General features: G+C 44.7%; 1 protein-coding gene across 5 annotated transcripts; it reads left to right on the top strand.

The window, feature by feature from the left end:
- The first annotated feature begins 1,124 nt into the window (after window positions 1–1,124).
- LOC115627409 (mucin-5AC) lies at window positions 1,125–15,843 on the top strand. Of its 5 annotated transcripts, none has more exons than XM_030523065.1 (15): window positions 1,125–1,412; window positions 2,027–4,089; window positions 4,164–5,009; window positions 5,075–5,254; window positions 5,843–5,884; window positions 5,957–5,983; window positions 7,804–8,280; window positions 8,345–10,149; window positions 10,212–10,427; window positions 10,499–10,947; window positions 11,012–11,409; window positions 12,653–12,751; window positions 12,849–13,329; window positions 13,405–13,513; window positions 13,588–15,843. In XM_030523065.1, the coding sequence occupies exons 2-15, from the start codon at window positions 2,653–2,655 to the stop codon at window positions 14,843–14,845; spliced, it is 7,824 nt and encodes a 2,607-aa protein (XP_030378925.1). In that variant the 5' UTR covers window positions 1,125–1,412; window positions 2,027–2,652; the 3' UTR covers window positions 14,846–15,843. The 5 variants fall into 5 exon arrangements, with proteins under 5 accessions (XP_030378925.1, XP_030378926.1, XP_030378927.1 ...); XM_030523066.1 differs by having other exon boundaries at window positions 1,141–1,184; XM_030523067.1 differs by lacking the exon at window positions 1,125–1,412 and having other exon boundaries at window positions 1,668–4,089; window positions 5,078–5,254.
- The last annotated feature ends 11 nt before the right edge of the window (window positions 15,844–15,854 follow it).

Genomic DNA, 15,854 nt, shown 5'->3' with positions numbered 1-15,854 from the left:
CTATCGGGCACAATTGCGCTTTAAACTCTTCAGAATGTTCATTTCAAAAAGAATGTAAACAAATAGCAGTGTCCACACAAAAGTTTCTTTTTTCTAAAAGGCAACACTTGCTTTATTTTATCGATAGACTCTACGGTTTCATGCTCATAATTTCCCGTTGGACTTTTCCCGATAATTTCCCATCCGATACCATGGGAGAAAGTAGAGATGAGCGATACTATATTATGGTGACACCGAACTGTTACACTTGACAACGTCAAATAAGCGTGACTATGAGTTTTGGGTCAATTAGCACAAATATCTAAATATACATAAGTAAACCAAATGAGTGCAGCAATGAACTAGTTTTCGATTAAATTAACTAAAATAAGTTTACATTTCATTACATTATATTTAACCACTATTACAATTAACAGTCAATTCAGTCAATTAATTCCATATTAGAGGGGTGTAAGATATCCAGTATTCAACTTTTACTACGAAATATGAATAGAACGTTAAATTTATCTTTTAGACTCAAAATTTAGCTTGAGACGTACACCTTGTAATTGTATTTTTTTATACATACGTATCTAATTCTGTATTCTACATACTGTATTGATTAAAAATTCTAAAATTTTTACCTATAGATTTCCGTTAAAATGATTGAATTACTTTAGTTTCATATACTAGGGAATAAATTCATGGTTACGTGCTACTATTATTCTAACCTTTGAGCTATTCTCAGAACTTTTGATCTTCGTCTCATTTCAATAGAAAATATGCAATCCCTATTAGTCAAAACCAGCGATAGCAAATATCGATTGTATCGAGTGGAAGTTTCACTATTGGCAATTTTCTAATTAAAAATTTGACGTTAAAATCGGTATTGGAACTCAACGAAACAGTGCTCATTAGTTGATGCTACATTTTGCAGAAAATAATAATAATAGTAGATTTTATTTTCATGTTTACTGTGCTCATATTGATAAGTATTGAGCATGTGTGGGGCTGGACTGTGACTGATTGTACCTGTTACTTTTGATATTTTATCTATAGTGGACTAGAGATTTGGCAATACTCGTGACAGGTTCATAAGTATTGCTCATCTCTACATTTTAGTGTGTTCGTTCTTTGTGGTGTTCGTTGGGAAATAATTCCATTTCTTACAACTTACTTTAGAATCAAACGTTTTGTGACGAGAAGTATTTAATTTAACGTGTTAAGTTACTAGAATATGTGAATTTCTGTAGGTGGATGCTACGTGAAACTAATGAGAAATGTAAACGAAAAATTGTAGCTCACCTACAAAGTGAACAAAAAATCTTTCTTGTACGTGCACTGTGCTGCTGCTGCTCGCTGCGCTGCCGCTACCGCTGCGTACACAAACACGTAGAGACGGCAACGATGTCGGCAATCTCAATTGTGAAAGTGTAAGTGAGATGGCAATGGCTACCAGAGGCTTTGTATACAACACCATAATACTGTGAGGTAGCGCGCGAGCGCTCTCGCAGCCGAGCTCGCCGACTGCGACATCGACGACAGCTATAGTCGCGACAGAAACAGCAGCAGCAACATAGAAATAAAAAAAAATTAGTCGTATTGTGTGCCTACATACATATGTACGTAGAGAAGAAGAAAGAAGAAGTGCGAAAAATTAAGAAAATAGAGAACTACAAAGTAAATACCGTATTTTAATATTAAACAAAATACAAATAATACGTAGCCATACGTACAAACGCACACACATAGATGTAATTGTGTTGCAGATTAACAAAAATAATGTTTTGTGTCTTCTTTTATTAGCATGTGTGAAATTAAAATTGTTCAAGAGCATAGAGTGTATCGTGACGGGGAAAATGCATAAAATAATGGAAAAGAAAACGGAAAGAAATTGTTAACGTGTGTTTCGGTAAAAATTAAATCAAATAAATGAAAAATGTGAATTGCGCGCAACTAAAATGCAAAATAATAAAATATTTTTTGCGAAACAACAAAAAATTTGTGCAGTTCTTAAAACTAATCAATACAATAAAATTTTCAATAGCCATAGCCTGATGTGCAACATATGAGCAACATCATAAATTAATCTTAAAAGACGGTGGCATCGAGTAATATTGTACAAGAGCGAGCGAAAGACGAAAAACGTGTGAAAGCAAAGAGTACAAAAATTGTGAAGTAGCAGCACGGAGAGGAGCAGAGCAGAGAAAAAGGCAGAAGCGGCAGCACTCCATCGATTTTTGCAAAAACAGGCGCCATCAAAAACACAGGCAGGCCGAGGAGAAGATTTAAATTGACTGCACCGCACACAAATCTTAGCACAGGGCTGACGTCCCAAACACCCAAATAGAACATCAACGATTGGACGGCTCATAACATATAGTTCAATAATACTAAGAGCAATATTTGGACCAACAAATCGAGCAATCGGAAGGCAGGCGGCGTGAAATCTCGTCAAATTTTTCGTCGTTGTCGTGCATAGTCGCCGCCATCTCAATACATCAATCCCCATTTATTACAAAACAGTTTATCACAACAGCACAGGCCAGCCAATGGAACGCGCATGGATCTCGACCTCGACCGTTCCTATTGCAGCCATAGCAGCAGTGGTAACAGTGGCAACAGCAGCAGCCCAACATCATTGAAAGCGGCACGTAAGCAAACCTATGCGTCATGGAGACCAGCACAACGGCAGCGAATTTAACGCAGGAATTGAAACCCTCTTCAGCCAGCAGTCTACAGGCTCAGCAGCAACAACAGTTGCCATTACAACAAAATTATACGGCCGTAAGTGAAGGATTAACAGCCTCAGGTAGAGCAACGCAGCAGCAGCAATTGGATAAGCATGAGGCAAACACATTGTTTACTGCTGCAGGAACCGCACCTGGTTTGACGGGGCAGGGGCAACAACCGCCGCCGACGACGACGTCGATGTCAATAATGATGACAACGACAACAAATAGCAGCACAGCAGTGACATTGGGTGAACTGAATTTGCCACCGCCGCCACCACAAATCCCAGTTGCTGGCCCAGCCGGTGGTGGTGTTACGTTGGGTAGCCTGTTGCCCGCACCGCCTGCATCTACAACAACAACAACACTTCCAATAGCAATTGGATGTCCAACAGTGGGAGCAGCGACAGCAGCAACGATAACAACGCACTCAATAAATAATGATGTGGCCACATCTGTTGCAGCAACCGCAGCATCAGCACCGCCAGCGTCACAAGCTCCAGTGCCAAACTCTTCAGCCACATCCGGTCTGATCGGTCCCAGTGCAAGTGATTTCGACTCCGATACAGAGCTGTCTGTACTGGCCTCTGCCGATCGACGTAGTTTGTCAACTGCGGGTGCTGTTGGTGCTGCCACAACGGGTGCTGATCCCGGCGCAACGCCAACCTGCAATATATCATCGGGAGCAAATGTGACCGGTGGGGCAGGAACGGCACTGTTAGCTTCCGCCTCAGCCGTAACCACAAATGGCCATAATAACAATAATGGCAGTGCCCAGCTCAGCCTGAATGCGAAGCAACAACGGCAACAAAAACGACGTCGGGAGCGGGCACAACGGCTCCAAGCTGAGCGCGACAGTCGCTGCAATGCGAGTGCGATGAATGCGAACATGATTGGAGGTGGTGTGCCTGGTGCTGGAGTGGGTATGGGCGCTGGTGGTACCTGTATAGCTGCCGCACCATCCTCCATGCATATGGGCAATATTGGAATGGGAGCGGCAATGCTATATCATGTGAACAGTGCCGGGAGCATGGGTGAAGATAGCAACAACTCAAATGGCAACTTCACCAGCAGCAGCAATGGCAGCAACAATCTGTTGCCACCCACAGATAGTATCGCCTCCTTATTGTTAAATCCGCCGCATTCACCGGAATGCAATTCGGGACTCATGGCCACGCCAAGTGATAGCGAGGGCGAGTCTCTTGATGAAGATCTCCTATCGACGTCATCGTCATCCACGTTACTGCTGCCACGTGACAAACCACCGCCTCGCCCGCCACCTCCGGTGCGACGGAAATTGCCGCGCTCGCCCGTCCTCGAGGAGGAGATCATCGACGGATTTGCCATATTGGAGTTTAAAACGTACGAGGATCTCGAGGTAAGTTCAACTCAAATAAACTATTTGCTTAAATTATAACAATATTATAATTTATTATTAAAATCGCTCTATAGTTCGCCATCAAGCTCGGGCAGAAGCGTAAAGAGAAACGCCTTTCGGCCCTCGAGGAGCTAACGTGCACGTACAGCATAGAGGAAATGAAAATGCCAAAGATCATAGATACCGGTCAGCCGCATCCGTTGCGTGGAACCAATCTTGGAGCTTTGTCCGTTGCCAGCAATAATAATCTAAAGGAGAGCAATCACCATCGTGTCGTTGGTATTGGCGTCACAGTTGTGGGCAACAACAGCAGCTCGAATATCAACAATTTGATGACCAATACAAGCAATGGAAACAACAACAGCAACAGTTACTTGTCTGGCACGGTCTCAATGGGCGCCACAGCCGATCCAGAAACTGTGGCGCATTGGCGGGCACAATATCAACAACAGCAACAGGAGCAGTTAAGCGGCAATGGCAGCAGCAATGCAAATCAAAATCCAATTAGCAATAGTTGTAACCACCACATGAACCAATCCAAGCAGACCAATTCCATAATACCCAACGGATCTGTCGATCCCAACACCAACAGCACAACAAACAACACCAATTGTGGCAACGGAAACGGCAATGGGAACAATAACAACAACAACAGTTTGCTAGAAAATGGCAGCGACACACACATGCTGGACATCAGCAGATCAACCAGCACCCATGAGCGTATGGATACCAGTGGCAGTGTTTCCGAATCCAATAGCTCAGTGCCGATGATGGTGGGCAACGATATGGATGTGAGCGTTGATTACAATGGTGATGGAAAGGGCACAAAATCAAATACTAAAGCACCAACAACAAATACACACAATCATTCAAGTGCTGGACTATCCTCATCAACGTCAGCACAATCGCCAAATATGAAAGTAAGTATACTTAAATCATAAGCCAACTTGATCTGTCACTATACCATATTGCTGTTTATCCACAGCAGAAGCTGCACAATATGGAAGTTAACGATGCCGCCACTACTGCAGCAGTGGGAGCAGCGACAACGCCAGGCAGCATACCGCTTGAAATCCAAGGCTTAACTCTCGGCTCAGCGCAGGTCGTTGGTGCCAACAACATAATGCTTCATCAGGATCACGAGCTTAAAGATCGCTTCAGTGATGTAAGTCGCATTAGCTAGAAGAAATCATCAAAATCTTATCACTAGTCATTGATCAATATATTGTGGGGTCTATCACTAAATAGCATACAAGATTTGATTTTTATTTAAGGGTTAAAGAATATAATCCGAGATTAAAACTTAGTCATCATGTATTAATTTTTCTGAAAAAAACTGAAATAATATCAAAACAATATCCATTTAGGTTTTGGAGAGTAGTTAACAGATGGGAAATTATGAACTTCATGTTTTTTTTTATTGAATATAAACATTTTATTTTACCTTTACTCGTCATCAAAATACCCAATTCCCATTATAACAATCTTTAATATCTTCCTAGTAAACATTAAAGAGTAATCTTTAAAACTCATCAGATAATTTTTCAGCATTCTGAATTAGTTTTTTGAAATGTAGAAACTTTCCAAAAAATTATTAATATCAGGACTGTTTCCATTTCCAATTCTAAGTCATTTCGGTGATAGCGTTTATGGAATTAATTACTATTCAAACGAGAAAGCTCTAATAATGTGATTTATTGTCATATATTTTAATTCCATTTATTCGCTAACATATATATTTCCTTTCCCTTAGGCGCCGAGTCGTTGCAGCAGCAATAGTAAAGGAATTAATATCGTAAGTGTCTATATAAATGAAAAACAATTCCAGAAAATACTAACAAATACCTTTCCCTTCTTGCAATTTTAGTGTGATAGTGGCAATGGGGAGAATAAGGTGAGTATTCAATAGTAATCATAAGTAATAGTCTAAAAAAAATTAAGAAATATTGTTACATTCGCGGGGGAGTCGCCCCTTTCATAAATGTATAGTAGGAGTTCGATTCTGTGAAAAAAGGTCAGATTCATTAAAACAAGATTTATAAGTCCTAATAATATTAGTGAGCGATTTTAGTGAAGCCAGTTAAGATAGAAATGTCGTTCCTTTATAAAAAAGCATTGCACTCATATTAATTCATTTATAACATTCTCAGACGTGTGCTCGATCTTGTGAAAAGGGATTGCTAGACACATAGGGTAGTTGGAAATATTTCTGGTCAATTTTAGTATAGCCTCTTGAAGTTTAGGACCACTCTGGCTATGTTTAAAACACCGCTGTTGCTCTACGATAAGATTTGCAATACAACTGAAAATGCAAGTCTCGCATGTTGCTCGCATATTGCTCTCTCGTTCTCTCTATCACTCCCTTTCTGTCGCCCTCGCGCACTCTCTTCTTCCACAACAATGCTTGTTCACATGCGCAGGACCAAAGCAGAGCACATTTTTCCTCCCACGCAGTATTCCGACTGCATATACACGTGCATACGAACATATTGAAGTGACCGACCGACCGACCGGTGGGGGTGATGGGAAGATATGTGGGTTTACGATACATGTAACTTCATTTCCGGCTTTTACCAAACACCCATTCAACCATTATATATGTATATGTATACATGTTTTTTAATTTATACGTTCACTTATTTCATCTTACAATGCTTAATGGTTTACAAAATTAATATATAATTTTTAGAAACAAATTTAGGTCTATCTCATGAATATTATTTGTTAAAGCACCCCATGACATGAAATATATATTGTGTGTGATAGTACAAATATGTTTAAGGACGTTTCTAGTCCCTGTAAAACCATTTACTAGTTTTATTTTTAAATTTGTTATGGACAAACAGACCTTTCAAATACAACAAATTAATCAATTATGATACATACTCGTATTATTCATTCGTGGCGAACTTTGAAGCATTCCTGTAACACACTCTCTTCCAGTAAAGCATTACTTAATACTCTGGACCACTGCTCATTAATTAACACTTCACATTCATCACGACAGCCACCTCCTGTACGTTTCTAAAACAAACCAATGCATTCTAATTTCCGGGCCATAATTACAATTTAACAAAGTTCTTTTGACTTTAAAACATTTTAAGTAGAAAACACGCGTTTCTTATTAATATAAATTGGTCCAAAAATTGGTCATAAGTATTACAAAACGGTCGTTCAAGAGTTTTGAAGACTATTTTGAAATGCAAACGTTTTATTCTTTTTGTTTTTCGCATTTCAAATAACTTTGGAGTTTGAAGTCGATAATCTCTTTTCAACATTTCTCAGTTTTAATTCATTGTATAACTAATATACATGTATGTATATTATAAACCAATTTAACAATAATTAGTCCATGTATTTTCTTTTCTATGAAATTCATAAAAAATGCTTAAATTTTTTTAAATAAAAAGAACCTCCTTATTCGTAACTTTTAAATATAGGGTACAAACTTTAAAAATTGTCGAATTCAATAGAATAGTGTGGAATCGAAATTGATAAATGTTTCCAAGTTCAAGAAAACGCTTGAGCTTTAAGGTTTTGAAAGCGGGTAGCAGAGCAGAAGTCATATTACCGCTCTAGGCAACAATTTTTTAAATAGAATACCCAGAATTTTCCGAACTTAAATTCGGAATTTCACTTTTTATAGATCGTTTCCATAGTTTTAGGATCAGTGAATGAATTCCTTAATTGAAAAATTATTTTCTTGTCTTCCAGAGTTCTGAAAAGTTGGTAGCTATAGTTTTTCCTTCAACACCAACACATGTTTCCAATGCCACGCCAAGTCCGACGACGCCGCGCAAGTCCTCCGACTATCCACAGCAGCAGGCCACGGGCGGAACTTTTGGACAACCCGTTGGCAGCGATCCTGTGCTCTCAACATCATCATTGAAGCCGCCATCGCCGGCGGTGGTTAGCGGCTCTGGCATTGTGACGAGCATGGGAGGACCCGCTGTTGTGGCTACCAGTGAGAGTAGTGTCGCTATAGCAACATCACCGAGCGCATCAATGGTGACGGCGCCAACGATAGCAGGTGGTAGCAGCAGCAACAGTGGCGTTGGCGGAATGCCCAACTTTGCAAGCGAAACGGAAAAATCCATGGGTCCTGCCACAGTCGCCAACGTGGGGCCAACGTCTGTCCATTCCGTGCTGGTCAGTGCGAACTTTGCAGCCGGTGCGGCCCCAGGAACACAGGTATTTGTAGCTGTTGAAGATAGAAAAGAAATGTTATTGAATGTGATTTGTTGTTGTGTTTTAGTTAACGACGGGTACTGGTGGTGAGACACAGCTTACAGCAGCAACGGTGCCAGCGCCTGGCGCTCATACATTAGCACCGGCGCCTGTCTGCGAACCAGGCACTCCCATCTTTACCACCAAGCTGTCACCCGGGCCGGGTCAAGGAGGACTGCTTGTTAGTGTGGGAAATGCGCCGCCGAATGCAACTGCGGTTTTGCGACCACCAGTTTCAATGATGGCGGGAGCTCCAGCACCAACGGCCGGCGCAGTGGGTCCTTTGATGACACCATTTGGCAACCGGCTCAGCGCACCGCTTTCCCTGCCTTCGACGACGTCTACTACCGGCATTTTGGGCGGCACACTCAAATCGAACGAATCAGTTCAGCAGCAGCAACAACCAGGCGGTGTCAACAATTCTGCGAACAGCAACGTCGAGGTCATGAAGTCTGTGGTTGCTGGCGGTGGACCCTCTGCGCCGGCGAATGCACAGTCTGTGGTGAATGGATTTTTGGGCGGTTTTCCGCCTGGCAGTGCTGTGACGACAAACATAAGCGTCGTTGGTCCGCCGACCCGCATCTCACCGCACTCAGCGGCAAAGCTTAGCCAAAACAGCGGTGCGCTTGTCTCCACATCTACGGCTGTTCCTACAAGCACAATGTCCATACCGGTTTCCTCCGCTGCCGTTTCTAATCTGAGCAAACTGTCCTTTAATGCAGGAACTGCAACAATTGGTGGTGGTGGTATTGGTGGCGGTGGTCCTCAAACAGTGGCTGTGGCCGCTGCTGCCGCCGTCGCCCATGGTTTGGTGTTTCCCGGCGCCCCACCACCGCCCATATCACATGTGGCAGCGGGCCTGCCCATGCTAATACAGGCACCGTATCGGCAACCCTATGGCAATTATCCATTGTATGCACCATACAGCAATATTGCGCATAGTCCGTACCTGCCACCGGTGGTAGCCTCTCCCAGTGCGTCACCATCGCCGCACCGTGGCACCGATAGTCGCGGCAATCGTGAATCGCCAGCAGCAGCATCGCAAAAGGTACCAAATAACTCACAACCACTGTCAGTGGGTGGTGGTTCAGTGGTTGGCGGCATGCGTCCCATCACTCCACTCTCCAACGCCGGCGGAACAAATGGCATCAACAATACAAATAGCAGCACCAGCATCAATCCAAATCTTGGCGGGACCAACACACCATCACAAACGACAGCAACAGCGGGAACGGCAACGAGCGCGGCTGCACCACTGCCGTTGCCGCCGCCCCCACACACAACTACCCATCCACTCAATCACACGCACTTGGCGCCACATCATATGTCCGTGCCATATGCGACCGGCAACTATGGAGGTGCACCTCCAATGGGACCCGCAGCGACCTCAGCAGCAAGCAGCACAGCACCACCAGCCGTTATCACATCCATAGCACCTGCGCCACAGCTTTTGCCCCCACCGCCGCCACATGTGCTCGCCCATGCTGGGCATGCCGGCCATTCCGGACATCCCGGACACTTATCACAGCCGAGTGTACCGATGTCGGCCGTCACACATCTGTTGAGTACTCATCCACAGTTTGTGGCACCACCATCAACACAGCATCAGCATCTTTTGCGTTGCGGCAATCTGCAAACTTCCGGAGTATCGGGTGGTAGCACCTATAGCGCCTCATCGCTTAGTGGAATTGTGCCAAGTTCAGCAACAGTGTCGGCAGTGTCGGGGCAACCAATTTCGTCTTCAGCTTCGTCGACATCCTCATCTGTGATCCAGAAGATTATATCACCCAAAAGCGAAAGCCCCATCGGCAAGGATCGTGACAGCAGTTACAGGTGAATATTTAAAAGTACGCTTAGTTCTACATAGACTAATAAAATTGTTTAATATTTTGCAGCATTGCGGCAATACGTTCGACCGGCACCTCGGGAACGTTACAAGTGGGACCGCAAGGCATTGCTTTGGGTCCCACATTTGGCGGCTTAGTGCCGTCTAGTCCTTATGGCACGGTTGCTGTTTCAATGCAATCAACATCGACACTGCAGTCGTCCTCGGTACTCGCCGGACCCGGCATGGGTGGTGGTTATCCACCAAAGACGGCGCTCTGGTTGAAGTAAGTTGAAAAATGAAAAGCCACACGCAGGTCCAGTGTAGTGTTAATGCCAGACTTCTTTCCATTTACAGCGCTCCAGGTATGCCAACATCGCAGGCCATCACAAGCACGGCGCACGCGCCCTCGGTGAACAGCAACAGCGTTATTGGTGGCGGTGGCGGTGCACGACCAACTCCACCACCTTCGCTAAATGTGAACACATCTGCGACAGTGACAAATGCAAATTCGCCGCATGCCATGCATTCCACGGCGGGCAGCGGAGGGCCGCCGTATTTTGCCACACCACTGGCGCCTTCCCTGGCCGGCAACTCAACACTAACCGGGGGTGTGGTGGCCATCAGTTCGGGTGCGCCTTCGATTAATACTTCAACGGCGGTGCCGGCCATAATGACAACGGCTACAACAACAACGTCAGCCAGCTCTGTGAACACATCCCAATCACCGGCAGCGTCAGCAGTGGCCGCCATCACCCCAACGCCACATCCCTTCTCCGCAGAATCTCTCTTTCAGCCAAACAAGAGTACGTGTGAGGCCTATGGGCGTATTTCACTTTTCTATAATGGCATTTATTTTTAATTTTATAGACGATCAGGCTGATTTATTGCGTCGGGAGCTGGACAGTCGCTTCCTGGATCGTTCTGGCTTGGCTGCGCCCCCACCACCCAATCCGCCATCGACATATTTACGTCAAGAGCTGCATCATCACCAGCACACGCATTTGCACCAACACCAACAGCTGTTGCCATCAGCCGCCGCTATGTCCACAACACTGCCGCCCGCACCGCCAACGCCGGCTCCAATATTCCCGCCACCGCTCTTCAAAGACATTCCCAAAATGGCCGCTGTCGATCCGCAGTTCTATCGCTCCAGCATCGGATTGCCTGGCTATACGGGCTACAATCCAGCGGGCCTACTGCATCCAGGCCTGGGCGGTCCAACTCCGTTTATGCCACCCAACCATTTAACATCATTTGCACCCAAGGTAAGTGTAGGGGTGGCTTCGTTTTATAGCTCCTCGTACCCTAATCTTCCGAACTAGAGCTGTGCGTGTGAGAAAAATAGCGTCACGATTCACTAGCACATTCACGAAATTTTATTCATGTACCCCCAAGTCTGAAAGCCACATGTACATATATAACAGGCAACAGGAGGAGTGGATGATATAGATATGATGCAGCATGAGTAGACGAATCGATATAGATATTCCCATCCATATGTTTGCGTTTGTTTTTCTGTAGAGCTCTTCTAAACCAAAATAGCTACGGACACCAATATTGCCATAAAGATTTGTCTTATCTATAAGCAGATCAAGTTTATCACTTACACTTAGTAAAATACTTTTTTAACTTATTAAGATATCTTTACCAAATTTGCTTCTTTGTTCTTCAACACTGACCAGTTTTCCATGTTTTAACAATTAAAAGGGATAACTATCGCGGGCCAAGACTTCTTAACATTGGGGCTCCTGGAAAATTAACTATTCGGCCAGATGAGCATAAATTCTCCCTCCGTATGCATACAAATTATAGCATGTCCAATTACTTATATATTGTGAAAGTCCCACCCAACTGTAGATGTCTTCTTTAGTAAAAAATGTATCCTACCAGTCCATTTCGTTTAATGATCGAAAAACTTAGAGAAAACTTAGAGCTCAAGCCAAAGCTCTAGTTCAATAGTTCATTTTGAAGTTGACCGGCGTTGGAACCAGTTCGGACCGGACCGAGTTAGTTTGTCAGAGTTTTGTTTAAAAATATTCTAATCTGTTATTTTCAGAAAATGGATTAAGTATTTAAGAAGCATTTGCCTTATTATCAATTCAAAGTTTAATTAAAACTAACACATGTTTTAAGAAAGACTTTTGCCCAAAGGTGGGGCTAGTTGTGGAATATTGTATTTTAATGGCTATTTACTAAATCTTAGAAAGAACATTTCTCAAAATTAGGGCTATCTTACTTGTAAGTTATCTTTAAAAAAGAAAATAGTTTGTCAAAATGTTCTGAAGCTTTCATTTTATAACTTTGTCATCGTCAATGGGGTGACATCTTCACGAATTGCCGGGTAATTTTGCCAGTCATCACGTTCACTAAACTCACGCAGGCAATCACGCACAGCTCTACTGCGAACTTATCATGCATATGTATATCTAACTTTTCTCCTCTTCACAATCACCAAAACGTTCATTTCATATCATCTTCTACTACCCACACAACCTAAACAATACACAGTCGCTACCACCACAAACACCACAATCACAACCACAATCATCATCGATACCCACTTCAACAACATCGAACATAGACCCATCCAAAAATCCCAGGTCAATGGTATGTTCACCTCCTTAAACTTACACCAATAGTCCATTAGTCGGACGAAATCTCAGGAAATATCTAATTCCGGTTATTCTATTTATATTTCTTATAGAAAACTGGACGTTGGAATGCGATGCACGTGCGCATTGCGTGGGAGATTTATTATCACCAGAACAAACAGAATACCGAGAAGCCGTTGGTAGCTGGTGGTGGTCTAAGCGGTTCCACACTTGGTGGTAACGCTGGCATCAATCCAGGCAATCCTTGCGGCTCTATCGGTGTGGGCAACGCTGGTGGCGGAGGTGGTAGTGGTGCTAGCACACCGGCGAGCAGCGTCTCCGCCCCTCCGACCTCAATAAGCGGCGGTGTGGTTTCCAGCAGCGGTCCAATACCACCACCGCCGACATTGGCCACTGCATCGGCAATGGGTATAAAAGCATCACCGAGTCTGACGCTTAGTTCAGCGGCACCTCATATGTTGCACAGAGCGGGGGAACTGCCACCGGGATATGCGAGCGCGCTACCCGGAAGATCGCCCTTCGAAACATCGCCGCTGGCCTCGAGCTTCATTGGCGCCCCACCCAGTCATATTGGTAAGATGAGATGGCACCAGCAGATGGCCACCCCACAGAATGTGATTTCAATTGGATATATTGACTGTATTCCAGGCACCGCAGTTTCCCCCTTCGGCCGCTACGTAGCACCGTTCCCGTTCACCACCGGCATCGCGCATTTCGGTCGTGAAATGCCTTTAGGCGGACCCTTGGATCCGTGGCGGTAAGTCCAGTAGAACCATCACAACCAGTGATTTAAGCAGGGACTTACACTTTCTTTATAATTCACATTCTCAGAGCCAGCGCCATGCCACGTAGTGTCGCATATCATCCGGTATCCGCGCCCAGTGGTTGGCAATTAAAAGCGGATCCAGCACTGGATAATGCCCGACGGGAGGCCGAGGAGCGTGAACGCGAACGTGAGTTGCGCGAGCGCGAGCAACGAGAACGCGACCGGCAAAGACGCGAGCGTGAGGAACGTGAGCGCAAGGAGAAGGAGGAGAAACTAAAGCGGGAGCAGCAGGAGCGTGAAAGGGAACGGGAACGAGAGCGCAAAGAACGCGAGCGACGCGACATGGAGCAGCGGGAGCGTATGCTGCAACAGCAGCGCATCAATGAAAATAACAAGCAAGCTGCGGCGGCGGCAGCAGCAGCGGCAGCCGCAGCGGCTTCTTCGGGACCGTCACGAGATCGTTCGCCTCATCGAAGCGTCGGGGAACTCAACACGGAGATACGAATCAAAGAGGAGCATCCGCGCACCAAAGAGGAACAGGATGTAATGATGATGCGTGCCTCCGCGGCTGTCGGTGACCCGCGTTATCATCCCTCGCTAGCTGCAGCGCAGGCTAATGCCGCAGCAGCGGCGGCGGCCGCGCACCACCATGCCAGTTTTATGGCTGCTGGTGGTCGACACGGACCGCCGCATGGACTACCCCCGCCTCCGTCGCACCTGTCACGCACAATGATGGCGCCCTCGATGGGTGTTGGCAGCCCGCTTACTCATTTTGCACCGCCCGGTCCGCCCGGCTGGGGCATAGATCCATATCGGGATCCCTACACACCAATCCTGCGCTACAATACCATGAACCCCATCATGGAGGCAGCTCTGCGACATGAGGTGGAGGAGCGTCAGAAAGCGATGAACAGCATGTATGCCGTACAGTCGGCGGCTCATTTGCGTGGCAAGGAGCCAAGCCCCATACCCCCGCCCTCGGTCGGTCCACTCGGTCCGCCACCACAGCATCATCGCATGCAACCGACTCCGAATATGGGCGGTGCCCCTGGTGGACAGGCGCCCGCACAGCCCCCCTCTTCGCAAGTCCAAATGCCCACGGGCATTGTGACGAGTAAAGGGCCGGGACCGCCTCCCTCAATGGGCATGCCCGTCCAACATGTGATCGCGGTGGACTCCATGGGTCATCCAACAGTGACCACGAAAAAGGAGCCCGACCACTCTGTGGGCATTGTGAACAGTGGGCAGGGTGTTGGCCTAACCACTGTACCTGCTGGAGTTATGGGCATGTCCCCGGCTCCTTCCGTGGCGCCTAGTCGATGATAAATCCATGCCCAGCAGCCGTAGCAGCAGCAATATTTAATATTTAAATAGCCAATTAAATTGTGAAATTTTAAAAATTTCAAGCACTTTTAGCACCATTCTCTCCCTTATCCCTCCTCACCACACCTCACCTAACTTCACCACACCAAACCACACCTCTCCCCTGTCCACAACAATGTTTGTCAATGAGAAAACACCAAGAGAATAAGCGAAACGCTTTTTGTAAAGTAGAAACACGAAACAATACCGAACTTGAAAATTGTATGTATTTTTATGTAACAAGGTTAAAAACAAAAACAAAACAAATCTCGATATAAAAACGCATGTATGTTAAAAAGCAAAACAAAAAACAAAAATGAAAACAAAAAGAATGCAAAAAAGCATCAGAACGAAGGAGAGGAAGATAAAAGATGAATCGCTCTATTCTATTACTGACTTTCTATGCAATCCTATGTACTGAGCCGCAACGCTGGTGACACGCTGCTTCCCTCTTACGTCTTGGCCGCAGCGGCAGACGGAACATAACACAACTACTTTAACTTATATATATGCATATATAAAACAAAAAACAAAACAAAACCAACTAATACTTACTAGTATGAATTAGAAATTTAGGCTCGAGTATATATATATATATGTATATATATATACATATATATATATATTATATATAAAAGTATATATATATTTAGTGCATTTGTATTATTTGTATAATGTGAAATTGAGAGAGGCAAGAAGACGTGTTGAAGAGATACTATAATTAGATGTATATACACACTTACATACATACATACATATACATGCAAACAATCTCATACATATATGTATGGATGTCATCGGTGCCCATTACATGGAATGATCAGTGCACCTGATATATAGCCACATACACATATATGTGACATTAAAGCACAAATATGTGCACATATGTATGGTGCACATGATTGGAAAAATATGATTGATTTCATGGGGTGCTTTTGGCACAGGTTGGGAGGAAAAAATAAAATAATAG

Source organism: Scaptodrosophila lebanonensis, unplaced genomic scaffold, assembly GCF_003285725.1.
Source record: "Scaptodrosophila lebanonensis strain 11010-0011.00,11010-0021.00 unplaced genomic scaffold, SlebRS2 tig00000092-arrow-pilon, whole genome shotgun sequence".
Taxonomy (NCBI): Eukaryota; Metazoa; Arthropoda; class Insecta; order Diptera; family Drosophilidae; genus Scaptodrosophila; species Scaptodrosophila lebanonensis.
The sequence above is the reverse complement of the archived record's forward strand: the minus strand, read 5'-3'. Positions and strand labels throughout refer to the sequence as shown.

Coding starts and splice junctions, on each gene's coding strand:
- LOC115627409 (XM_030523065.1), top strand. CDS start 2,653: ATGGAGACCAGCACAACGGCAGCGAATTTAACGCAGGAATTGAAACCC. Junction 10,428..10,498: donor AAGACGGCGCTCTGGTTGAA/GTAAGTTGAAAA, acceptor TTCCATTTACAG/CGCTCCAGGTATGCCAACAT. Junction 13,514..13,587: donor GGACCCTTGGATCCGTGGCG/GTAAGTCCAGTA, acceptor TCACATTCTCAG/AGCCAGCGCCATGCCACGTA.